The following is a 27847-nucleotide window of genomic DNA, read 5'->3' as shown; positions in this document are numbered from 1 at the left end:
CTGTACAAGCAATGATCACACGCACGGCACAGCGGACACACCAGGAACCGCGGTGTTGGCCGTCGAATGGCGCTAGCTGCGCAGCATTTGTGCACCGCCGCCGTCAGTGTCAGCCAGTTTGCCGTGGCATACGGAGCTCCATCGCAGTCTTTAACACTGGTAGCATGCCGCGACAGCGTGGACGTGAACCGTATGTGCAGTTGACGGACTTTGAGCGAGGGCGTATAGTGGGCATGCGGGAGGCCGGGTGGACGTACCGCCGAATTGCTCAACACGTGGGGCGTGAGGTCTCCACAGTACATCGATGTTGTCGCCAGTGGTCGGCGGAAGGTGCACGTGCCCGTCGACCTGGGACCGGACCGCAGCGACGCACGGATGCACGCCAAGACCGTAGGATCCTACGCAGTGCCGTAGGGGACCGCACCGCCACTTCCCAGCAAATTAGGGACACTGTTGCTCCTGGGGTATCGGCGAGGACCATTCGCAACCGTCTCCATGAAGCTGGGCTACGGTCCCGCACACCGTTAGGCCGTCTTCCGCTCACGCCCCAACATCGTGCAGCCCGCCTCCAGTGGTGTCGCGACAGGCGTGAATGGAGGGACGAATGGAGACGTGTCGTCTTCAGCGATGAGAGTCGCTTCTGCCTTGGTGCCAATGATGGTCGTATGCGTGTTTGGCGCCGTGCAGGTGAGCGCCACAATCAGGACTGCATACGACCGAGGCACACAGGGCCAACACCCGGCATCATGGTGTGGGGAGCGATCTCCTACACTGGCCGTACACCACTGGTTATCGTCGAGGGGACACTGAATAGTGCACGGTACATCCAAACCGTCATCGAACCCATCGTTCTACCATTCCTAGACCGGCAAGGGAACTTGCTGTTCCAACAGGACAATGCACGTCCGCATGTATCCCGTGCCACCCAACGTGCTCTAGAAGGTGTAAGTCAACTACCCTGGCCAGCAAGATCTCCGGATCTGTCCCCCATTGAGCATGTTTGGGACTGGATGAAGCGTCGTCTCACGCGGTCTGCACGTCCAGCACGAACGCTGGTCCAACTGAGGCGCCAGGTGGAAATGGCATGGCAAGCCGTTCCACAGGACTACATCCAGCATCTCTACGATCGTCTCCATGGGAGAATAGCAGCCTGCATTGCTGCGAAAGGTGGATATACACTGTACTAGTGCCGACATTGTGCATGCTCTGTTGCCTGTGTCTATGTGCCTGTGGTTCTGTCAGTGTGATCATGTGATGTATCTGACCCCAGGAATGTGTCAATAAAGTTTCCCCTTCCTGGGACAATGAATTCACGGTGTTCTTATTTCAATTTCCAGGAGTGTATATATATATATATATATAAAGGTCTTTTTATCTACAATATATATATATATATATATATATATATATATATATATATATATATATTGTAGATAAAAAGACCTTTATATTACAAAGTTTACATTTCCTAAGTAAAATTACCAATCAACTGCCCAACTCTGACCCTTATTATGACTGTGCAATCTAATATCAATAACGTGAAATGACTGACATCATCTACGTATGTAGAAGAACTATGTAAAGGGACTGTGGCTTATGTTCCGACATGTCACCAGACGTTTATGGGACGTAATCAACCTACTATTCACGCAAAAAAGAAAATTACATATGTCTAACCGTAAGGGAAGGATACACTTAATGTGGTGAATTGTAATTTGAACGCATTGAGGAATATATCAGAATGTAAGGCATGAGAGATTCATTTCGTAAACGGCTGCACAATATAGCAGTGCAAGGGCTCAACTGTACCTGCTGTAGTTTGCAAACATGACGGGCAATACAGTTGAAAAAAAAACGTCCTATCGTTGGCACACATGAAGCCTATCCTCGCGTTTTCCTTGTCGTATAATCGACAATGATGTTGATTACAGTACACCAACCTGTATCAGAGATATCTTTCCAACCCTTTTGACCAAGGGGTGTTGTTGATTATCACATAGTGCAGGACGTCTGTGTTTTATAACACTTGTTTGAGAGTGTCTTGACAGGATGCAGTACCTTCCGGAAGAGCTGACTGGAAAACGTAACGTCAAATAATTTACTAGAACTGAAGAGAAGGGAAACATGTAGCTGGTGTGAATGTGGGCATGATATATTTTTTTCGGGTGCTGTACACATATAAACATTAACTGCACTATTCGTGTGAAATGTGTATAAGTTGCAGTGTAAAGTTACTGTGGCTTATGTTCCAATATGTACAGAGAAAATTACTGTGTGTCCTATCGTGAGGGAGGTATAGATTCAGCACTTCGATAGCTGTAAGGGGAATGAAGGATTTCTTTTTACATGGCAAATTATGTGCCCTATAGATATTGAGATTCGTTCCAGAACCATGGCCGTCGAGAAGAGACATTTCCAATACATTGCTCGATGTCAGACTGTGGCAGCAATCCTATTTAATTGTAGTTACACTGATAAATATTGCCTGGTTCCCAATATACTTGTGAGTCTGGGGAAGGCCGTAGAAAGTGTAGCAGCAGTCAAGCACGTCAGGGCAGGAAACAGCATCTCAGCAGACGCCTCTGTTCCGAGATTGGGCTTGCCGATCTGTGTACACCAGTTCAGAGAGTCCGAAAAAGCTTCCAGCTTATGGCCATTTGGCTTGCGGCTCCCACTGGATGGGTGAATACTGAACTAATAGACAGTTTGCATAGGGTTGCCTTCGGGACCCCTTGTGTCGCGTGTCTACTCTGCGGAAATTTGAAAGAATCAATATGATGAATGTTTTTGCGCTGGGAGTATTGATAGCGTTCGAACTCCTACCACTTAGGTCCTCCTGGGGTGGGCGTTAGTCCACGGCTGGCTGGCCTCTCTCTGGCTGACATGCACTTCTGTGGCTGCGGTCATGGGTCGTGTTTATGGTGGCAGCTTCCTCCGTTGGCGCTGCACTGCGGCACAGTGAGTATGTGGGATGTATTTGATCATCTGCAGACCACTTTTTGCAGGGTTTAATTGTCAGTGCAATATGGCGATCTGTACAAAATAATTTTTTGCCACTGAAAGTGTCATCTGCAGGAGAAAAAGGCGGACAGTGGTCCCACACTGGCAGCAGCAGAAGTTTGACAGGTAAATCCAGTAAGAGATGGGCTGTGCCATTAGGATCATCAGGAAGATGCATTCGGTGTTATTTGGGCTATTTTCGTAAACAGGTCCCGTTAGAACAAGAATTTCCACGCAGGCAAACTGAGACATCACGAAAGATCCTACAAAAGCGATCGTTAACTATTTCTGCGACATTTTCCTAGAGGTCGACTTGGCTGTTACTTACATAGCCATGTGACGTCTGTATAACATTGAGAACCTTTCAGATGGTGAGCTACTACCCGAACATTTCACGGCGATGTGTCAGCCACACTGGGCAGGTAAACACGCGTGCACGGCTAGATGCAGCTCACATGTCGTGTTAGGATCGCAAGGAACAATGCACCCTGCGCTATTCTGGGAAACATTGGAAGAGATTTCTATAGTGCGTCAGTATCCACAGTTAGAGAGGTGTCGCGCCAGCAACGCTAAACACGCAAGCGAGGCCCAGAGGGTGACTTGGGTTTTATTTAAATAGACATTTGATGTCAGTGTAACACTCGAAGAACTCTAAGTGTATACCTGCAAACAGACGCGACTTTCACCTGCTGGCTGCCGTCGGCAGCGGCCTGGGAGCCTCGCGCCCCTGTAATCATCTGTCTGTCAGTGGGTCATGGCGTCGGAGCAGGGGCGCTTTCGAAGAGTTCGCTGAGGGTGGTCCGCTATGCGAGCATCTCGCCGGTCCACAGGTACAAAGGACATGTGTCATCGCGCTGGCAACAGTGCCTAGCTGAACACGTATTTCGACAGGAATTTCTCAGGTGTCAAGTAAGAAAGGGATGCTGCCGCCTCATGCCTTCGGGACGCGAACTGACACCTGTGCGTGGCTCGGCAGCTGACGGCCGCGTCGTCACTTCGCAGGGGCCGCCAGTGCATCCCGACTCCTGGGAGCATGTGCAGTATCGTCCTGTGTGGTACAGTGGACATGGGACGGCGGGCGGTGCATACTTCGCGATCGATAGATTTTTAACTTTAGATTAGATTAGATTAGATTAGATTAATACTAGTTCCATGGATCATGAATACGATATTTCGTAATGATGTGGAACGAGTCGAATTTTCCAATACATGACATAATTAGGTTAATTTAACAACATACTTAAGTTAATATAACAACTTTATTTTATTGTGTTTTTTGTTTTTCTTTATTTTTTATTTTTATTTTTTTAATTTGTTTTCTTAATTTATGTCTAAAAATTCCTCTATGGAGTAGAAGGAGTTGTCATTCAGAAATTCTTTTAATTTCTTCTTAAATACTTGTTGGTTATCTGTCAGATTTTTGATACTATTTGGCAAGTGACCAAAGACTTTAGTGCCAGTATAATTCACCCCTTTCTGTGCCAAAGTTAGATTTAATCTTGAATAGTGAAGATCATCCTTTCTCCTAGTATTGTAGTTATGCACACTGCTATTACTTTTTAATTGGGTTTGGTTGTTAATAACAAATTTCATAAGAGAGTATATATACTGAGAAGCTACTGTGAATATCCCTAGATCCTTAAATAAATGTCTGCAGGATGATCTTGGGTGGACTCCAGCTATTATTCTGATTACACGCTTTTGTGCAACAAATACTTTATTCCTCAGTGATGAATTACCCCAAAATATGATGCCATATGAAAGCAATGAGTGAAAATAGGCGTAGTAAGCTAATTTACTAAGATGTTTATCACCAAAATTTGCAATGACCCTTATTGCATAAGTAGCTGAACTCAAACGTTTCAGCAGATCATCAATGTGTTTCTTCCAATTTAATCTCTCATCAATGGACACACCTAAAAATTTGCAATATTCTACCTTAGCTATATGCTTCTGATTAAGGTCTATATTTATTAATGGCGTCATACCATTCACTGTACGGAACTGTATGTACTGTGTCTTATCAAAATTCAGTGAGAGTCCGTTTACAAGGAACCACTTAGTAATTTTCTGAAAGACAGTATTGACAATTTCATCAGTTAATTCTTGTTTGTCAGGTGTGATTACTATACTTGTATCATCAGCAAAGAGAACTAACTTTGCCTCTTCATGAATATAGAATGGCAAGTCATTAATATATAATAAGAACAACAAAGGACCCAAGACTGACCCTTGTGGAACCCCAGTCTTGATAGTTCCCCAGTTTGAGGAATGTGCTGATCTTTGCATGTTACGAGAACTACTTATTTCTACTTTCTGCACTCTTCCAGTTAGGTACGAATTAAACCATTTGTGCACTGTCCCACTCATGCCACAATACTTGAGCTTGTCTAGCGGAATTTCATGATTTACACAATCAAAAGCCTTTGAGAGATCACAAAAAATCCCAATGGGTGGTGTTCGGTTATTCAGATCATTCAAAATTTGACTGGTGAAAGCAAATATGGCATTTTCTGTTGAAAAACCTTTCTGGAAACCAAACTGACATTTTGTTAGTACTTCATTTTTACAGATATGTGAAGCTACTCTTGAATACATTACTTTCTCAAAAAGTTTGGATAAAGCTGTTAGAAGGGAGATTGGACGGTAATTGTTGTCATCAGATCTATCCCCCTTTTTATGCGAAGGTATAACAATAGCATATTTCAGTCTATCAGGGAAAATGCCCTGTTCCAGAGAGCTATTACACAGGTGGCTGAGAATCTTACTTATCTGTTGAGAACAAGCTTTTAGTATTTTGCTGGAAATGCCATCAATTCCATGTGAGTTTTTGCTTTTAAGCAAGTTTATTATTTTCCTAATTTCAGAGGGAGAAGTGGGTGAGATTTCAATTGTATCAAATTGCATAGGTATGGCCTCTCCCATTAACAGCCTAGCATCTTCTAATGAACACCTGGATCCTACTATATCCACAACATTTATAAAATAATTATTAAAAATATTTTCAACTTCTGACTTTTTGTTCGTAAAGTTTTCATTCAATTTGATGGTAATACTGTCTTCCTCTGCTCTTGGTTGACCTGTTTCTCTTTTAATAATATTCCAAATTGTTTTAATTTTATTATCAGAGTTGCTGATTTCAGACATGATACACATACTCCTGGATTTTTTAATAACTTTTCTTAATATAACACAGTAGTTTTTATAATTTTTGATAGTTTCTGGGTCACTACTCTTTCTTGCTGTCAGATACATTTCCCTTTTCCGGTTACAAGATATTTTTATACCCTTAGTAAGCCATGGTTTGTTACAAGGTTTCTTACGAGTATATTTAACTATTTTCTTGGGGAAGCAGTTTTCAAATGCATTTACAAAAATGTCATGAAATAAATTATATTTTAAATTGGCATCAGGTTCACGGTACACCTCATCCCAGTCTAACTGCTGTAGGCTTTCCTTGAAATTTGCAATTGTTAAATCGTTGACTGAACGTACTACTTTGGAGGACTGTTTAGTATTGCTGAATGGAGCTATGTCATATATTGTAACTAGCTGTGCACCATGATCAGAAAGACCATTCTCAACAAGCTGAGCATTTGTCTGGTTAAACTTATTTTGGTCTATAAAGAAGTTATCTATCAGTGAGCTGCTATCCTTTACCACCCGAGTAGGAAAATCAATAACGGGTGTCAAATTGAAAGAACCGAGTAATACTTCAAGGTCATTTTTCCTATTACCCTCTTTCAGAGAATCTACATTGAAGTCCCCACAAATAATAATTTGCTTCCCCCTGTCTGACAGATAGCACAACAAGGAGTCCAAGTTTTTCAGAAATAGATGAAAATTTCCTGGCACACAGTTTTGATCTGCCAGGAAGTTTCATATCAGCACACACCACTGCAGAAAGAAAATTTCATTCTAGAAACATCCCCCAGGCTGTGGCAAAGCCATGTCTCTGTAATATCCTTTCTTCCAGGTGTGCTAGTTCTGCAATTTTCGCAGGAGAGCTTCTGTGAAGTTTGGAAGGTAGGAGACGAGGTACTGACGGAAATAAAGCTGTGTGGACGGGGCGTGAGTCGTGCTTGGGTGGCTCAGATGGTAGAGTACTGGCTTGCAAAAGGCAAAGGTCCCGAGTTCGAGTCTCAGTCCGGTACAAAGTTTTAATCTGCCAGGAAGTTTCAGCTTGATAAATTGCTGCAGAAGGTGTCATTTTATGAGGTAGTGGGGTCACCTTCACAGCCCACCTCAGGATGGAGAAGGCACTCAAAGTCCTTGCGCCGAAAATTCTTGAGCTTTAAGACCTTATTCATCTTATGAACATCTCTACGTGTACTGGGTACTGCATAGAGGAACCCAGCAGATGCTGTGTTAATAGCTTACTCGAAGTAAATAGGTTTTGGCATCTGGAGCAAAGATGCCATGGCCTGTTATGATTTTTTTTTCAAGATTCGTCTGTTAATGTTGACTCTAGGAATATAATACAATCCCATACTTATTGCTTCCGTCGGGATCGTGAGGACAAGGTTAGATTAATTACCTAACGCACAGATGCGTTTAAACAATCATTCTTCCTGCAGTCCATAAGTGAGTGGAACGGTAAACAGCTCAAATAATTGATGCAGTGGGCATTTCAGAGTGTTCCATAGAGTTTAGATGCAGATGTAAACGTGGACGTGACAGCCAGAGTGAATTGGCCTTTAGCTTCTCAATCCCGACACTATACTGCGACTTTTTATGTCACGCATGGTATGCCATGACCTCATTTTCACCGTTCGGTAATGGGCGTAATTCAATTCGCACCGTGGACAACGTCACGTCGACTGAAAGTTGAGTCACGTGACGTCAAAATATTCTCCTATGCTGTGAAATGGCGAATTATGATGTGATGTGAAATGACGACATGAAATCACAGTCTAACATTTTATGCTAGACTGTGGTGAAATGACGTCGATTATGAGCACACTCTGATGTCCTGATTTCCGTTCCGTTGACGTCCACTGTGAAACTTGCTTTATACATCGTCTGTAAAAACCACCTTAACATGCTTTGATAATGCCTCATTTTCTTGTGGAATTTGATTATTGTATTGTTCAATGGTGCAGCAGCTCCTAAAGCCCAAATACAATTTAGAAAAAAAAATCATGGAATAATCGATTTACATTCGGCTGTCCTGTCTATCAAAAGTATCGATAGTTCGACGATGGTGGAGCAGCTGGATTCAAGCTAGAACATGCGCAGACCGCAGACGGTTTTGTTGCATGACATCGTCTGCTTGTGTGTTTTGCGCAACTGTGTGCTATATTTGTGACGACATAAATGTTGTGTTTTTCATGCAGTTGCATGCGAATACTGTCAACAAGATAGTACAACGTTTCGAAGTTTTTGTGTGAGGAAATGTCTACCTGGACAAACGAATTTGACGTCTTCAGGGACCTCGATACACTGTCAGGACTTGGAAGAAGTAATGTAACGTATCCTTCTTTGAACGCCTTTGGTAGAGGAAAGCTGATAATCAAGGAAGATCGAAATGGAAGAAAAACGAGGGTTGCTCAGGTATTATATCGCGCGTGCAGCAAAATTACGAACTGTATTGCGCTAGGTTGACATTCTGTGTGTAACATTCAATGTGTACTTGAACGATAATATATGCTAACTATGAACTATCTAAAGACAACTGAAACGTTTGTGGGTGCGTTTCGAATAACTCCTCCTTCCAGTTGTAAACAATGTTATGTGTGATGGCAACCTAGTGTTTTCTTCGATACAGTGGAAGAGAAACTTTATGCATGCCATGAATTTAGGTGATGATACACTTTTCTGATACTTCAATCTTTTCAAATCTCTCTACACATTCCCACTTGTGTGTGTGTGTGTGTGTGTGTGTGTGTGTGTGTGTGTGTGTGTGTAAAAGAAATTCGTTTCTCATTTTGATTGTGACTACCTACACTAACCTTCCAAAGGGAAAGTTATCTTCAATGGAGTAAGAATTGCCAAATGAATTTTTTTTTTTTATATAACTGTTTTAGGCTCAAGACGTTAAGTGTGATTTGGTGATAAGTTGGGCACCTATGTATTCATCAGATTCCTATCCGTACTAACATTAAACCCATCATAGACATTGTATTTGGACCTAGTATGAAAACCGTAAATTTTCGAGAAAAAGTATTGATAACAAAAAAGATTGGTTAATATTTATATCGTGGGGGAATTATCACAATACCTAGTTTTCCAAGTGGTAGCTGTGGCATGTTCTGCAAAGGACACTGGATATAATTCTTATAACAGGATTGATGTTATTATTTTTAAAATGACTCTTAGCTGTAATCTTGTTCATGCAAATCTAGCTAAGCTATTGTGCCTTTTAATTCAGAGGCGTGACTTTTCCCAGTCTGGTTGTGAACTACCTTTGGTCTCAAAAAACTTACCATACTTGTTTTTGTGAACATATCCGATGTTGTGACAATTTGTGATAAGTGCCAATGCTGACTTTTATTCTTCCTTTTCGTGGCTTCTAAAGCAATTGAAGCTTATTTGCTTACTTCACATTTTGCCTCAAAATTCTTCTATCTTGCGCTACATCCTGCCAAGTATTTATGCCCAACCTGTCACATACTGTTTTAATTTCATTTTCCCATGTATTCCTGGGTCTCTGCTTTGGTCTCTTACAAAATGATTTCTCCATGAATATTCTTGAAACTGCTTGATCCTATTTCTTTCTGATCAGATGCCCTGTCCACTGGAGTCTTCTAGAATTTATTATTCTCATTGTTGTTGCTTATTGTGATGATGTGTGCGTCGTCTTTTTGAGCTTTGCAGTCCATCATCATAACAAGGACCAAAGATTTTCTTGTACTTTTTGTTTTCAAATACTGGTGTAATTGGTGTTCTCTTTTCGTTAAACTCTGTTTCTGCTCCATAGGTTAGGATTGGTCTGATGATTGTGTTATATAGCTTTGTTTTAGTTTTACTTGTCAGTAGTCTAGACATTAGAAGTTTTTAAGTAGAACAGTAGGCCTGTTAGCATTTTGTAGTATCATTTTCACTGCTAATTGTTTCTGATGTTGTTCGTGTATCATTGCTTGTGGAAATTTGAACTGTACAACATGTTTGAGTTTATGCTTTCTAATTATTTGTGTGATTGGTGGTCTTGTTCATCTCTACATCTTTTAACTGTCATATATTTTGTTTTCTGTTTGTTTGTCTTTAGGGCAAACTTGGAAGCTTCTTCTAAAAGCTCCACAAATAACTGTCTAATCTCCATTTCTCTTTTTCTGTATCATCTGCATATGCCAAAACCTTCGTTTTATTTCTGTGGGGGGATCCTAGTAGGTAATAGTTTTTAAAAATTCTCCAATGAACATTACAGATAGAAGGGGACAGAGCACAGTTTTATTATTAAAGTGGTCAGATTTTATTCAATTTAGCAAAACCATGCCTATATTATCATCAATGCATATTTTGCAGAGGTTTACAAGTTGAATTGGAAATCCCAAGTCCATCACTACATTCCACAGGCTTTGCCTGTGAATTGAGTTGTACAAATGTGTTGACTGTGTAAAGCCATTTTGATAATCCCTGTCTATATTTCCTGCATATGTTTTCATGCAGTTTACCAATAAGCAGGATAAAATTTTAAATGCTACGTTAGGTAATGATTTTCCCTTAGGGTTTCTGAAGTCTTCCCCTATCTCCTTTCGTATGTTTTAGGAATATTAATGGTTCTTTCCTTTGTGTTTTTAAATTCTCTTTTTTCCGGATTAGCTGTACTGGGTGAAACAAACATCTATGCTTCACTTCTTCATATTTTAGTATTTCAGCTTGAATTTCGTCACTCTCGGGTACCTTTCCATTTTTTATGTTTCTGATACTTCCGAGCACTACTTCATATGTTAATGCTGGAATCTGGTCTTCGTTAGGGCTGCTGGTGGAATTTGTAATTGGTGATTTGGGTCAGAATAATTCAGTAGATTGTCAAAATATTTATTGCCTGTTGATAAAATTCTGCATTTTTCAAAAACCATATTGCCATCCTTATCCTTAATCACCTGAGATTTGTAATCAAAACACCCTTTAATTTTGTGAACTGTGCCATACATTTTCTGAATGCTATTATATTGATTTTTAATAGATTAAGTCTGATTTGGATACTGTTTCTTTTTTGTATAGCTTGTTATAGGAACTTGCTTTTGCGTGTGCTGATAAGTAAATTATGTTTGAGGATTCCTGTTTGCTTGTAGCAATTTCCTGTGTAATCTCATAACCTTCTCTTCAGCTTCCTCACATTGTTCATCAAAGAGAAATATACATCATTCATTCACACAAGCAAGCTCATCTCATGCACACATGATCATTAGCTCCAGCAGCTGGGTCCAGAATGGAATGCAAGCTGCAATTTGTAGCAGAAGCGAAGGGGAAGGGATAGCAGTGTTTTGGTGGGGAAAGAGAGAAGTGCTGTCTGGGAGAGCGTGCAGGAACTAGAATGCCAACAGGCACAGCGTCGCCCCTAGGGGCTCCACAACTCTTTTGGGATATGTGCGTGGCGAGCACGGGACCCCGAGCTAGTGCGGCCCTCTTTCCTTTCCGGGCTGCATACCTTCCTTTTCCACTTCCTTCCCCATCCCCTATCCTCCCCCACACCCTCACCTCCGCCTTGTCCCTTCCCCTTCTCGCCCTCTGGAAGTATGTTTTGTGCCTACGTCCAGAGACGGACGCTTGTAACTGTAAGACAGTCTCTCTTCTTTACTTTCTATGCTGGAAAGTCTCTGTAGTTGCTTTGTGCTCTTCTCTTTACCCTCTTCTCCGCTGCGGCATTTGAGACCTCTCTTCTTTCCTTTTCTTTGTTCCTCCCTTTCTCGTTTTTCCTCTCTGTGCATGTCTGAAGGCCGACCCACGCATTCCTGCGCGTAGCTGGTGACGGGGTAACGTGTAATTCCCCGCCCCAGGTAGACAGGTAGCACACATACATACCCCCTGGTAACGGCTAGTCCCAGGGAGAGGTGATTACCTGAGCTGGTACCTTCCGAAAGTGCCGATTGGTCCCTTCGTCCGTTTCTCGGGAGGTGTGAACAATCACCTAAGGCTGGAGTGCCCTCAGAGAGGGCCCCTACAAGGAAGGAGCACGCCATCGGAGACGCCGGTAATCATGGGGGATACTTCCGCAATGGTTTCCTCATCATCTACTATGTCTGCTCACAAGTGAAAGTTAAATGAGTCTCAGCCAAGGACAATTCTTCCATCAGTGCCACAGTTCCTTGTTGTTTCTCGGTCGGACGAAGGTCAAAACTTCTCCACAGTCAACCCTTTCATTATTCAGAAAGGTGTTGACACAGTTGCAGGTCCTGTAAAGTCTTGTTCCCGATTACGAAATGGCACCTTGTTGTTAGAAGCAGTCAGTGCCCTCCAGGCACAAAAATTGCTGCGAACTTCACTGCTACACACCTTCCCTGTCCGGCTGGAAGCGCACCACACTTTAGTTTCATCAGGTGGGGTGGTTTATACAAGCTCCCTCGACGGATTGTCCGATGAGGAAATTCAAAACTACCTGTCTGACCAGGGCGTAACGGCTGTTCATCACGTCATGAAAAGTGTTGACAAGGACTTGGTTCCAACTTGTACTATCTTCTTGACATTTGACAGAGTTCAACTTCCATTGAACATAAAAACGGGCTATGAGATAATTTCAGTTCGCCCTTACATCCCCAACCCTACACGTTGCTATCGCTGTCGGCGGTTCAATCATACCAGCCAGTCGTGTTCCAATCCAGTCAAATGTGTTACTTGTGGCAAGGATGCCCATGAAGGTGCTTGACCACCTCCATCCCTTCGTTGCATGAACTATGACCACGCTGCTTTCTCTAGAGATTTTCAAAGATGAATGGCTTATTCAGGAAATCAGAGTGAAGGAAAAGGTGTCAACATTTGCTGCTTGTAAGTTATTCGCCAGTCAAAAGCCGACTGTGCCTCCCACAGGAAAATATAGCACTGTCCTTGCATCTCCTCCGCCTACTAAGGAGGCAGCCACGCAGACTTGTGATATCACCTTTAGTGCCAGGGTCGTCAAATCGGCCAGCGCAAAGATCGCCCGTTCAGCCTCCCCACTATCACCTGCTCACTCTGCGGCTCACCCTTCATCGGCTTCTGCTAAATCGCAATTGCCCCAAAATCAGACACCCGGACTTCCAAAAAAGACCCTACTCGCAAAGATTTTTTACATACCCCGACTTCACAACAATCAGTTTCTCCATCTCAGTGTCCTGTTTCCAAGAAGGCTCATAAGAAACCCAGTTCCTCTCCTTCTCCGCCACAGCGTGTCTCATCTACAGCGCCACCTGGCAGTAACCGCCCTCAGCCATCTTCCGTGTCACCAAGGCGCACTGTTGGTGGCCGATCAACCAGCCGATTGCTGATGGCAGGAACTGCTCCCGAACAACCTATGGATCAGAATCTCCGGCTGAATACCATTCCACGCTGTCGGCCACCGGCTCTCAGCAGTCGTTGAGTTGAGAGCAACAGTGTTAAGATTCTTCCCTTTTCTGTCCACCCTATGTCCATTATCCATTGGAATATCTGCAGCATTAGAGCCAATCGGGATGAATTCTCGATCCTCTTATGATCCTACTCGCCAGTCGTCTTCTGTCTTCAGGAAACAAACCTGTGTCACCACAATCGCTTTGTATTCCCTCATTTTCATTCAGTCTGGTTTGATCTCCCCTCTGTTGATGGCTCTCCAGCACATGGAGGACTCATGATTCTTCTCCATGATACTGTCCATTATCACCCAATCCCCTTAAACAGTTCCTTCCAAGCTGTTGCTGTCCGTCATTCCCTTTCTGGATACACCTTCTCTCTTTGTACTGTATACATTCAATCGTCCACAATGATGGCAAGCGCTGATCTCCTTCATCTCTTGGTCAGCTTCCGCCCCCCTATTTGCTGGTTGGGGACTTCAATGCCCACCACCCGCTTTGGGGATCTCCACATCCTTGTACGCGAGGCTCCCTATTGACTGATGTCTTCCAACAAGCGGATCTTGTTTGCCTCAACACTGGGGACCCTACATTTTTGTCTGCCTCCATGACAAATTTCTCTCATTTGGACCTTTCGGTTGGTACTGTTCAGCTAGCTTGCTGCTTTGAGTGGTTCGCTCATGCTGACACACACTCAAGTGAGCATTTCCCCGAGATGCTGGAAGTTTGCCTAAGCCAATTGGACACTTTTCTTGTCTCTAGCGACATTCGATGACCGTCACTTTCCTAGCATTGACGATCAGGTCACTCATATTACAGAAGTTATTCTTACAGCCGTGGAACATTCAATACCTCGCACCTCTGATTTCCCCCGGCGCCCCCCAGATCCTTGATGGAACAAAGAGTGCCCTTATGCAGTACGCGAGCGGTGACGCACTCTTCGCGTTTTCTGCCACCATCCTACTTTGGCCAACTGTATCCGCTATAAGCAGTTACGTGCGCGATGCAGTCACATCATCTGCAATAGCAAGAAGACAAGCTGGGACTTCTTTACTTGCTCTTTTAACACCTTCACTCCCTCCTCCGAAGTTCGGAGTCGAATTCGACGGTTATCTGGTGCGCCTGGTTTCTCCCCGATCTCTGGGCTCTTTGATACCTTAGTGGACACCGTTGCAATTTTGAACTCATTGGGTCAACACTTTGCTGAGATGTCGAGCTCTTCAAATTACCTGCCAGCCTTTCTCCCAAAGAAACATGCAGCGGTAGTGCAACCTCTTGCTTTCTCCTCTCCACATAGCGAAAGCTATAATACTGTTGTCTCCATGCGGGAACTCCAACACGCACTCTCTTCTTCTCGCTCTTCCAGATGGTATCCACATCCAAATGTTGCTGCATTTATCATACCATAGTCTGCGCTACCTCCTTCGCCTTTATAATCGAATTTGGATGGACAGTACTTTTCCCAGAAGATGGCGGGAAGCTATCGTCGTTCCTGTTCTGAAACCTGGAAAGGACAAACATCTCCCATCTAGCTATCACCCCATTTCTCTCTCAAGTAGTGTATGTAAGGTTTTGGAGCGTATGGTGAATTGCTGTTTAACCTGGTGGCTGGAGTCCCGAAGCCTTTTAACACCTGCCCGTTGCAGTTTCTGAAAGCATCGTTCTACAGTTGACCATCTTGTTTCTCTCTCTACTTATATCATCAACAATTTTCTAAGGAAACGCCAAACAGTAGCAATATTTTTTGATCTGGAGAGAGCTTACAATATCTGTTGGAGGACAGGCATCCTCCACACACTGTTCTCTTGGGGTTGTCGAGGTTGGCTGCCCCTTTTTTTCATTAATTTATGGCAGAGCGCACGTTTAAAGTGCGGGTGAACACTACTCTCTCCCATACTTTCTCCCAAGAAAACGGGGTACACCAGGGCTCTGTGCTAAGTGTTGTACTGTTTGCCATTGCCATAAATCCGATTATGAATTGTCTTCTTTGCGATGTCTCAGGCTCCCTCTTTGTGGATGATTTTGCAATCTACTACAGATCTCAACAGACCAGCTTTCTTGAACGTTGCCTTCAAGGATGTTTCGATCGCCTCCACTCTTGGAGCATCAAAACCGGCTTCCACTTTTCTCCCAGTAAGACCGTTTGTGTCAATTTTTGGCATAGTATGGAGTTTCTTCCGTCTTCCCTACATCTAGACCCTGTCAACCTTCCATTCACGGACGTCGCAAAATTCTTGGGTGTTATGTTTGACAGAAAACTGTGCTGGTCCTCCCACGTTTCCTATCGTTTGGTTCGCTGTCTGGGATCCCTCAACACCCTCTGTGTCCTGAATGGTACCTCTTGGGGAGCAGACCGAGTGGTCTTTCTCTGCCTCTATCGCATCTTAGTGCGCTCGAAATTGGACTATGGATGCATAGTTTACTCCTCTCCTCTTTGGCGTCTTGACTCTGTCCACCACTGTGGATTGTGTTTAGCATCTGTAACTTTTTACACCAGTCCTGTGGAAAGCCTTTATGCTGAGACTGCTGAATCTCTGCTGTCCAATCGGCGAGCTGTCCTTCTGAGTGGTTATGCTAGCCATCTGTCTTCCATGCCTGCTAATCCGGCCCATGACCTTTTTTTCGACGCCTTCCTGGATTTAGGGTATGCAGGCCACGCTTCCTCTCTGCTACCACTGGGAGTCCACTTCCATCAACTGCTACGTTCTCTTTCCTTCCACTTTCCTAAAACTTTCTGCCTGCTCCATGATCTTTGTCAGTTTCCCAAGGATGGTACCCCTTCTCTCGTTTATCGTCAGGCATTTGCTGCCCTATGCGCACAAATGAAGGATGCCACATTTATTGACATTGACGGCTCAAAAACATTTGGTGTTGGGAGTGCCTATATTGTTGGCGACACCCCTAATTGATTTTGGCTTCCCGACCAGTGTTCGGTTTTTACTGCGGAGCTTTATGCTGTTCTCCAGGCTGTCCAATACATCCGTCGCCATCAGTGGATACGGTATATTATATGCTCAGATTCACTCAGCTCTCTCCTCAGTCTCCAAGTGCTCTACCCTGTCCACCCTATGGTCCACAGGATTCAGGACTGCCCCCACTTGCTTCATTTGGGGGGCATCTCTGTGGCATTCCTCTGAATCCCTGGACACAGTATCCGTGGAAATGAGGCGGCCAATATAATGCCCAAGGCTGTAGTCTCTCTTCTTCAGCCTGCTGTTCGCATGGTTCCCTTCGCCAATCTACTGAGTGTTTTATGTCGTTGTGTTGCTCTTTTATGGCACGCACATTGGTCTACACTTCCCAATAATAAATTGCGGGACATGAAAGCTCTTCCTTGTGCTTGGACCTCTTCCTCCCACACTCATTGTCTGGAGGAGGTAATTTTAACTAGACTCCGGATAGGGCACTGCCTTTTTAGCCATCGACATCTTTTAATTGGTGATCCTCCCCCGCTTTGTCCAGACTGGTCTTAACTGTGGACGGTGAGACACCTTTTACTTGAGTGCCCCTATTTTACTCCGTTATGCGCCCATCTACAGCTGTTGCCTGATGTATCTTCCATTTTAGCAGATGACATGCGCTCAGCCGATTGCGTTCTCGAGTTTATTAGTGTCAGTGAGAGGACGTCAGTCATTTGAAGCTCTTTTTGGGGACAGACAACCCCCCCTTCTACAGTGGTTTTCTAAGCTTTGCTTCTGTTTTTTAGTTTCCCCACTTTTTGAGTTTCGCTCCCATTGCTGCTGATTTCCAATATGGTTTTTGTACCTTTCCCTCAGCCACACACCGGGCGCTAATTACCGTAGCAGTTTTGCACCCTAAAAAAAAAAAAAAAAAAAGGCACAGTGTCAGGGTTGTGTTGCAGGGAAGTGGGGAAAATAGGAAGCAAAAGGAGGGGGGTAGGGAAAGATGGGCAGGTGCAGTGGCAAAGGGCAGCAGCCAAAGAGGGTGGAGATGAGATTGGAGAGGAGGTGGTAGGACGTAGTGGGGCGGAACCTGTTGGTTGGTGAGTGTAGGGGCATTATGTTACCATAAGTTGAGATCATGATAATTATGGGAGTGGAGATGTGTTGTAAGGGTAACACCCATCTGTGCAGTTCAGAAAAGCTGGTGGTGGAGGAGAGGATCCAGATGGCTTGAGTAGAGAAGCAGCCATTGAAATCAGGCATATTATGTTCAGCTGCATGTTATGCCACAGGGTGGTCTACTTTGCTCTTTCCTGCAGTTTGGCAATGGCTGTTTATCCTGGTAGAGTTGAGGACCTGATAAGGTGTCTTGGCCCTGAATCCATATCATGATTATATAATCAGTGAATCTGAACCACACAAGGGATTTGGTGTTCTGGGAGGCTCGTAAGGCCTCCTCTAAATGGCCCATAAACAAGTTGGCGTAGGAGGGTGTCGTGTGGGTGCCATTGGCTGTGTGGTGGACTTGTTTCCATGTATTCCTTTCAAAGGACAAGTAGTCGTGGGTTAGGATAAAGTTACCGAGGTGAATGACAAGTGAGGTAGTGCGTTTGGAGTCTGAAGGACACTATTGAAAACTACCTTTCGGTAGACCATGAGCATGAGGGATGTTTGTGTATAGGGAACGGGCTTAAACAATGACGATAGGGATCCAGGAGGTAAAGGGGCAGGGATGGTACAGAGTCAGTGAAGGAAGTGGTTGCTATCTTTATTGTGGGAGGGTTGATTATGGACAATTGATTGGAGGTGTTAGTCATTGAGGGCCAAAATTCTTTCAGTGGGGACGTAATAACCAGCTACAAGGGGACGTTCAAGATTGTTGAATTTGAGGATTTTGTGGAGTGTAGAGAAGGTGGGTGTATGGGATGCCATGGGGATGAGGAGGGAAATGGATTCAGGGGAGATGTTGTGGGGAGGGTCTAAGGCTTTAAGTGAAGATTAGAGGTTGCGTCGGACTTCTGGGAAGGGATCACTCTGGTTCAGGTTCATAGACGATGCCATTGGGTTCAGACCCTAGACACCCTTATCTTCGTTCTTTCACAATCTTAACACTCTCTCTCCCATCCGCTTCACCAGGTCCTTCTCAACTGAGCGTGTCACATCCCTAGACATAGACCACCTCCTCTCTGATAACTCCATCTGCACCTCCAAGTGTCCCCTTCCTCACCCAATACCACCCCAGACTGGAACAGCTGAACCACATCCTTTGCCAGGGCTTTGGTTGTGTATCATCATGCCCTGAAACGAAGGACATCTTACCTGAGCTCCTTCTCAACCTCTCCTGAAGTGGTGTTCCATCAGCCACTCGACCTCCTCCATAACATCCTAGTCCATTCCTATGCCACTCCCAACCCCTTGCCACAAGATCATATCTTGTGGAAGACCCAGATGCAAGACCTGTACAATCCAGCCACCCAGCTCTTCCTATTCCAGTCTTGTCACTGATTTATCCTACCTCATCAGGGGCTGGGTCACCTGTGAAAGCAGCCTAGTTATTTACCAGCTCTGCTTCAGTCATTGCACAGATTTTTATATTGATATGATTACCAACCAGCTGTTCACCAGGATGAACAGCCACCACCAAGAGCAAAGTAGACCACCCTGTGGCACAACATGCAGCTGAACACAACATGCTTGATTTCAATGGGTGCTCTACTACCCAAGCCATCTGGAACCACCTCCTCACCACCGCCGCCACCACCACCACCACCACCACCACCACCACCAGCTTTTTCAAACTGTGGATGGGATTTATGTTTATGGTATATCTCTGTTCCTGTAATTATCCTGGCCTCAAACTAGGGTAACATACCATTCCCACACCCACCACCTAACAATTTCCATCCCCTCAGTACTTTCACTCATCAGCCTCGTCTCCAATCATCTTTGTTTGCTGCCTTCTGCCATTGCACACACCTGGCCTTACCTACTCCTCTCCTTTTTCTCCCAGTTTTCCCCACCTCCCTGCCCTATTATAGCCTCCTGATGCTGCACCAGTTGGCATTTTCCATGTGATAGTTAACATTCTGGTCTTGAGTTGCCAGAGTTGGCAGTCATGTGTGCATGACGTGTACTTGCTTGTGTGAATGAATGATCTGTGTTGTGTGTCTTTCTTTTTCGGTCAAAGGCTGTGGCTGAAGCCTTATGTGTAAAAGTCTTTTAATTGTGCTTGCCTGCAACTTAACATGTCATCTTTACAGTAAGTAGCAGTCTGTCTTTTCCTACAATATTGTTTAGAAACTCTACACTATGTATGGAGCTTTGTTGTAATCTGAATTATCTGCTAGACTTGGTGACAGAAAAATGTTGTTTTTAGGATTCACAATTTTTGGACTAACTGAAATAAGCTCCCTATTCACCTTTTAAATTAGTTTCCTCTTTTGCTTCATTTGCTATTCTTGTCTCTCTTTTTTTTTCTATGTTTCAAATAGTTCTAGGCAATCTTGTGGCTAAGTGAACACACTTTTTTCCTGGAAGTGTGTACACTTCAATGTTTTGATTATGTTAATTAGTATATAACAAATTGTAGTGTGATTTATCCCAACAATCAGTAGTTTCCCTTGATGTTAAGAATACTCTTATCTTAATTTTCCATGACATTCTGATCTTATTTGTAACTTAAGGATTATGAGCAGTTATTTTGCATTGGCATCTTAGACACTAAATCAAGGCTGAGGTGACACTAATTTGTAACTAGCCTCAGGTCTAGGTCAGGTCAGAACATGAGTCTTAGATTATTAGTGTCTGAAGCAAATGTCATCACAGCAACATGTTTTTCAGAAGTTAATGTTGTCAATCTCATCACTACCATATCCGGAGATCTAGGTGTGGTTTGAAGGTTGTGGTATGTTTGCGAGTTGGCAAAACCAACAAATGTATCAGAGCAACTTCTGATATATAAATCTTACATTCTGCAATTGTACTTACTCTCAGTGAATTTCCTATGGGCTGTTATTTTTGAGTTAGTAATGTGTTTGAGGGTGTAAATAATATCTTAACCAAAATCCCAGTATTACTGCTTGGGATGCTTTTGATAGATGAAATATGTATGTTTGTATGATGTTATAATTGCTACACTTATTGATAGAGCCATTCTTAAAGGCTAGCAGATTGTATCTTACTATTCAGTCGTTCATCTACTGACATACCAATTTTTGAAGGCAGCTGTTTCTGAAGTAACCTATGGTGATGTATATCTGTAGTGATGTAATGCATCTGTATACTGTGGTTAGTCTTATCTAGAGCTTGTAGGATACTCCTAGACTGGTCACTCAATAATGTTTCTTAGAACTCTGTAAGTTGGTCTTTGTGGGATAATTAATCTGTCTTAGAATCTGACATTTAAAGTTCATCAGCATACTGTCCTTTGAGTCAAACAAATCTGAGACCATTTGTGCTACCCTTCTTCTTCCCTTGTACCCCCTGTTCTATTTGCTCCTGTTCCCCAGTTCTATTTGCTACGGATCCCACAGACTTGAGCTATATTCTACAATGGGTCGAGTGAGTGTTGTATAAGCAGTTTTCTTTGTCGACTGACTGTATTTTTCCAGGCCAGGGTTACCACAAGTTCTGGAAATCATGGAATTTCAAGAGTGTCAGGCAAATTAGGGAAATTGGGAAAAAACACTGGAAAAATCTCATTTTTCTCTCAATAGATGAAATGGTTTGTTTACTGAGATGTCGTGCATTGTCGCTGGCTGGGTGCAGCTGAGTACATGAGCTGCTTCCAAACTCATTCTTATTGCTTCTCCCCTTTCTGCCACTCCCCTCAGCTTTCAGCCAGTGCTGTCACCACTTCTTGCTGCTAGCCTAGCAGCTGCCGACGAGAGGCAGGGAGGTGTGATGAGAGGTTTGTTTGGATCTGATTCTCAGAGGCTATTGATGCTGTGGCCAGAGACAGCTGTTGTGTGTGCACGACTTGTGTCGGAATGATTGTGTGAATGTGTATGTGCTCTCGTTTCCTGACAAAGGCTATGGCCAAAAAATTAGTTGTCAGTATGTGTGTGTTTTCTATGTGCCTGTCTGCAGCTCAGTGATTATCTTTATGGTGAGTTGCTACTTGTCATCATTAGTATTGATTTTCAGAGTATTCACACAAGTTGTGTGTTGCATGGATTGATCACTGCAGTCTCATTTCATCAACATGGTGTCTGTGACATATGTAAATAGGTGACCGCATCAGTGGACTTCCATGATGGGCCAAAACCGCAGGCCATTTCTGAAGCCCATCATTTCCCACTAATGTGCAGGCCCTGCCTGTTTGATCTAGTCTCACCGATCTGCCCACAGGCCAGGCCTGTTTGTGTGTGGTGTAATGAGGCTGATTTTCATGGTTTATCCATGGACTCAGGACTGTGGTGCTCCTCAGCAGCCCAGAGGCCACATGCAATCGATTTCAGGAATTGCGACTGTATCACCCCAAGAACATAGTACAGTGTGGCATTTTATAGACATTTTATTTATTCCATTGCATTTTGTCACTTTGAAAGTAGTTTATATATTAGGAAGTATGGCTGATAAGAGGAAGAAAATAGTGGCAGTCACTGGCAGTTTGTTCACCATGTACTCACATATTTCGTGAAAGAAAAACCACACAATACCTGTAAAATAATAGTCGTAAGACAGTAGGCAATAATCAACAATAACAAACATAGTAGAACAAACATTTTATTTGCAGTTGCCTATAGTGTTGGTTTACATAACTCTTCCCTGCCTAATCGACTTCTTCTAAGAGGTCTACTTTTTTCTGAAGTTATTTCTGAAATCATTGAAGATATTTTAAATCTGTCTTGCGATTACAATGAAATACATATCTTTGTCGCCAAATGTGTTTTGTTTTATTGAAATAAAATAACATCTGTGGTCTTAATGAAACATATATAACATTTTGACTTGCTTTCTCCATCTAAAACCAGTTCATTGCAAATATGTTGACGTTAGTATTTAAGATTTGTGCTCACATGTTTAGAAATACAGAAGTCCTTACATTTTTTTGTCAACTTATGTTATTACTTACCCTTGTGATCACAAAGTTTGTTTCCCCAATGGGCCAACAGCTCTTTGGTGGGTACTAGTGTGGTGTGCATGGGTCTCTGAGCTATTGCAGCCATTATTATTATTATTATTATTATTATTTTATGGGCTACTTTCCCTACCCCTTCCTTCTCCTTCCCTTTCCCTTTGCCCCTTCCATTCCTTCTTTTGGTGTTCTTCTTTGTGTTGGGCTTGCTATCCTCATGACTTTCCTTTGTCTTGCGGTTTTGGTTGGTTGCTTTTCCTCCTCCTCCCTTTTTTTTGCCCCCTCAGGCGTTTGAACTCAATTTCTAAATTTGAAATCTGCAGTGCGAGCCAGTTGGAGAACTCCCTCACCAGCATCTTTGGTGTGGATTCCTCTCCCTCTTCCCCCTTTTCCCCTTCCCCTCCCTCTCTGCCAAAGCCGTTTTGCCTCCTGGCTAGGTCACCAACTCAGTAGCCAGTCCGTGGTGGGGCTGTTATGTAGCCATCTGTCTGAGCCCCCTGATGCCACAGGGATCACGGATAACACTGCTGGTACCTGTGCTGCGAATGCCTTATGCAAACCAATGAGTGGTTGCCCATCTTTTCAGGGCATCTGAACTCCTGGCAATGACCATCCTGCCCAGCTGCCATTGCTGTGGCTGGGTGGTGCCCACAAGGCAGGCCCCTGTTCGGAGTGGGTGGTACCAGGGTGGACATTTGGCACATGAAATACGTTAATCTCTCTGGCCGCAGTACTATGGCTGTGTCTCTTCCTTAATGTAGTTCTGTCTCAGTTCCTGTTTCTGCCTTTCCAGCCTTACGCTCCTTGGATACACCCTTGGAGGAGGGCCACACATGCCGGCTAGGGGCAAGACCCTTTCCACAGTTCCTGGTCTGTACGAGGACTGACAGGGAGACTTTTGCCACCAGTAAACCTCTTTTCTCTGTGGAATGTACTGAAGACAAGTTCGGCAAAGATGAGTCATTAAACAAGATGAGCTCTGTCTCTCTCCTTATAAAGACAACTTCTACCAGTCAGCCAGCCTCCCTCTGTGCCTGCGACCGTTTAGGAAACCCCCCCCCCCCCTCCCATGGCTATTTATTCTCACAAATCACTCAGTATGACACAGGATGTAATTTTCCGTAGAAACCTTCTCATCGAGTTCAATGATGACCTTATGGCTAATCTAGAACAACATGGCGTTCATTTTCATAGTGTAGACACTGGCACTTTCATCATGGCATTTGAGGGTGATACCCTGCTTGAGAAGGTCAAGATAATGGCATAAAGACGTGATGTGAAACTGTACATTCCACCTCCCATGTGTTGCTGTCATTGCCTCAAGTTCGGTCACATGCCCTCGCGATACGATGCCATCCCATCTGTGGCGATTGTGGTCGCCCTCTTCACTGAGCCCTTGCACCCAACCACCTAACTGTGTAAACTGCTCGGGTCTCCATTCTCCTCACTCACTGGAGTGTCCAGTGTACATGAAGGAAAAAAGAATTCTGGAGATAAAGACCCTTGACTGTCTCAGCTACTTTGAAGCCCAGAAGAAATTTTACAGACTTCACCCTGTAAATCTCTCCTCTACCTTAGTTACGCTTTCCCCTCCTCACTCTTCCCCCTTACCCCCCTTCTGTTTCCTCACCTTCGGCAGCTCCCATCCCTTCCCCTCCAGGAACTGCTTCTCCTCCTCGGCCAGGGAAAACATTCTCTTCTGTGCCTCATGCTAGGGATGGGGCTCCATCTTGGAACACCCTTTCCCGGCATTCTCAGGACAGGAAGTTTGCACGCTTGGGCCGTAGGAGAGACCTGTGCTCTGAGGGCCCCAAAGCCACTCACTCTCTGTCTGATCCTGACATCACTGCCACCTGTTCCCTTGCTGATAACGCCGCCTCCTCCCTCCCTCTGAGGAAGAACAAGAAGCAGCACAAGCCAAAAGATGAGGCTTCCCTGGCTTCCTGGAGGGCTTCACCCCTCCACCTCATCCTGAATCATACCCAGTTTGTATGGATGTCACCCAATCCTCATTGGTGAAGACCACTGACCAAGTGACTTGACCTTCCCTCGGCTTCTTTGTGTCTCACCTGGACTCTGACCACATGATAATCCAGTGGAATTGAAAAGGATATTATTGTCACCTGCTCTTTGTTCTGTCTTGCTCTTCAAGAAACTCACTTTAGTAATGTCCACTGTTTCAAGTTTCGTGTTATTGAGCATTCTGTCAGAACTGTGCAGGCCCCGGGATAGTGTCTGGAGAGGTCTGTGCTTTTGTTCGCACCGATGTCTTTAGTGACTGGATCTCCCTTCATACCAGCCTGGAAGTGACAGCAGTTAGAGTGCAGAGGACTGTGGCAGTCACTGTTTGCAATGTCCACGTCCCTCCAGGTAGCCACTTCCTTATGTTGAACTGTCTCCTTTAATACAGCAACTCCCGCCCCCCAAATCTCCTCCTTGGGGACTTCAACATGCACCACCTGCTGTGCGGGAGTGCCACTTCATTGGGTAGGGCTCTTCTACTTGATCAACTTACTACAGACCGTCTCCTCAATGACGGTTGCCCTATCCACGTCGGTGCTGCTCATGGAACCTGTACTGCTTTCGATCTCACCATTTCCTCCCCTGCTCTCATGGCTTGGCTACATTGGTCGCCCTGTGATGATCTTTGTGACAGTGACCACTTTCCAGAGGTACTGTTATTCCCCTGCCGCCACCAGGCAGTCAGGCCCCCACATTGGGCATTCCGCAGGGTCAGCTGGCCTTTATATACGTCTGCCGTTGACTTAGACACCTCTCTCTCAGACTCCATTGATGTGGTCGCACAGGGTATTTCTGTCACTATTCTTAATGCTGCTCGCACCGCTGTCCCCCTATCCACAGATCCCCCTCGTCATTGACCAGTACCATGGTGGACCGAGGATGTAGCAGTTGCTGTCCAGGACTGCTGACGGGCACTGCAGCAATTTAAATGACACCCTTCACAGACCAATCTCCTCGCTTTTAAGCATCTCCGTGCTAAGGCTCATTACCTTATTAAGCAGGGAAAAAACAGAATGATTGGAGTACTATGTTTCTTCCTTGGGAACGTATGGGTCCTCATTGCAGGTTTGGTTCAAGCCCTGTAGCCTTCTGGTTGACAGTCAACTGTACAGGGGCTTGTCCTCCAAGGTGCTCTGACTACCATTGGTCCTTGCAGAACACACTTTGCGACAGCATCGGCGTTCTGTTCCCATCCTGCCACCTTTCTCCAGCAGAAACACGGAGTTGAACAGACCCACCTTCTGTTTCAACCCTCACCAAGCTGAGCCCTTTAATGGACCCTTCACTGAATGGGAATTCTTGCAGGCTCTTACCTCTTCACATGACACGGCTCCAGGCCCAGATTCCATCCACAACCAGATGATCCAACAGTTGGACATTACACAGAGGCAATATCTACTAAGGGTCTTCAACCACATTTGGCTCAGGGGTACCTTCCCCCCACAGTGGCAAGACAGTTTAATTATCCCTGTCCTTAAACTTGGGAAGAACCCAACATCTCTCAACAGCTACTGCCCAATTAGCATGACGATCGTACTTTATAAACTGCTGGAGAGAATGGTTAGCTTCTGATTTTGTTGGCTACTTGAATTTCAGGGCCTTTTGTCTTCGTGTCAGGTGGCTTAGGGGGAGGACAATCTCAAACTGACCATTTACTCATATTCGAAACTGCAATCTGACTGGCTTTTACTAACTGTTGGCACCTTGTCATGGTCTTCTTTGTCCTGCATAAGGCATATGACGTGGCTTGGCACCATTGCATTTTAGTTACCCTCTGTGAGCGGGGCTCTCACGGCCCCCTTCCAATTTTTATTCGTGATTTTTTTTTTTCATCCCACCGGCTCTTCTGGGTTCCAGTTGGCACTTCACTCACACCTCGGATTCAGGAAAATGGTATCCCACAGGGTTCTGTATTAAGTGTTACACTCTTCCTCATAGCCATGAATGGGCTTGTAATCTCGGTTGGCCCTCAGGTTACCCCAGCATTGTATGTCAATGATTTTTGTATCTGGTGCACCTCCCACTCGGTACCATCTGCTGAGTGCCGGCTCCCAGGGGCCACCCAACGGACCTCTGTGTGGGCTGTCTCCCAAGTCTTCCAATTTTCTCCCTCCAAAATGTGGGTTATTCATTTTTGTCATTTCATATTACACCCTGATCCAGAAATTTATTTAGGTGACCAGCTCCTAGATGTTACAGCACAGTCCCATTTCTTGCCCCCCCCCCCCCCCCCGCCCCCCCCCCAATCTCCTCCCAGAAGTTGGGATTCCCCTCTACAAATATGATGAAGCCAACTCCTGGTTTCTTATGCAATCACCATTCACAGATTCCCTGAACATCCCATGTACCGTGTCCTCTTTGCAAGCAAGGGATGTCTCCCTCCTGATCACGGCCCACGAGTGGGATTGCCGGTTGGAATGCATCGTACTTCCTCCTGTCAGGATCTCCATCTCCATTCACTGAAATGTGCTCCATGTATTTCCTCTGAGCCCCCCCCCTCCCCCCACCCTTTGTTGGTGCCTAGACCACGGATTAGGACCGACCTGTTCCAGAGTCCTAAGGTCTCTGTTGCCCTCTATGGTCTTCTGGCATCTTGTTCATCCCGTCCTTGCAGAGTTCCAGGGTGCTACCATCTATACTGATGGTTCTAAGACGATAGATAAAGGGAGATATGCTTTCACATCTCCTACTGGCTTAGAACGCAATGTATTGCCGGAATCATGTAGTGTGTTTACAGCAGAGCTGCTAGCTGTTACCACGGCCCCCATTTTGTTACTCAGGCAATCCTCCACACAGTGTGTACATAAAGTCTGGGAACAGATTCAATTATTTATTACACAAGAACTAAACATTGTATAGTTGTTGTTGTTGTGGTCTTCAGTCCTGAGACTGGTTTGATGCAGCTCTCCATGCTACTCTATCCTGTGCAAGCTTCTTCATCTCCCAGTACCTACTGCAACCTACATCCTTCTGAATCTGCTTAGTGTATTGATCTCTTGGTCTCCCTCTACGATTTTTACCCTCCACGCTGCCCTCCAATGCTAAATTTGTGATCCCTTGATGCCTCAAAACATGTCCTACCAACCGATCCCTTCTTCTAGTCAAGTTGTGCCACAAACTTCTCTTCTCTCCAATCCTATTCAATACCTCCTCATTAGTTACGTGATCTACCCACCTTATCTTCAGCATTCTTCTGTAGCACCACATTTCGAAAGCTTCTATTCTCTTCTTGTCCAAACTAGTTATCGTCCATGTCTCACTTCCATACATGGCTACACTCCATACAAATACTTTCAGAAACGACTTCCTGACACCTAAATCTATACTCGATGTTAACAAATTTCTCTTCTTGAGAAACGCTTTCCTTGCCATTGCCA

General features: G+C 44.5%; 1 protein-coding gene across 1 annotated transcript in view; it reads left to right on the top strand.

Annotated features, from left to right (window-relative positions):
• The first annotated feature begins 8246 nt into the window (after window positions 1-8246).
• LOC126252852 (uncharacterized) overlaps window positions 8247-27847 on the top strand; it is a 77480-nt gene continuing 57879 nt past the window's right edge. Inside the window, exon 1 of the mRNA XM_049953803.1 lies at window positions 8247-8553. Within this exon, the coding sequence (XP_049809760.1) occupies window positions 8395-8553 (159 nt within the window). The 5' untranslated portion in view covers window positions 8247-8394. The remainder of the gene's footprint in view (window positions 8554-27847) is intronic.

This window comes from Schistocerca nitens, chromosome 4 (genome assembly GCF_023898315.1).
Source record: "Schistocerca nitens isolate TAMUIC-IGC-003100 chromosome 4, iqSchNite1.1, whole genome shotgun sequence".
Classification (NCBI taxonomy): Eukaryota; Metazoa; Arthropoda; class Insecta; order Orthoptera; family Acrididae; genus Schistocerca; species Schistocerca nitens.
The sequence above is the reverse complement of the archived record's forward strand: the minus strand, read 5'-3'. Positions and strand labels throughout refer to the sequence as shown.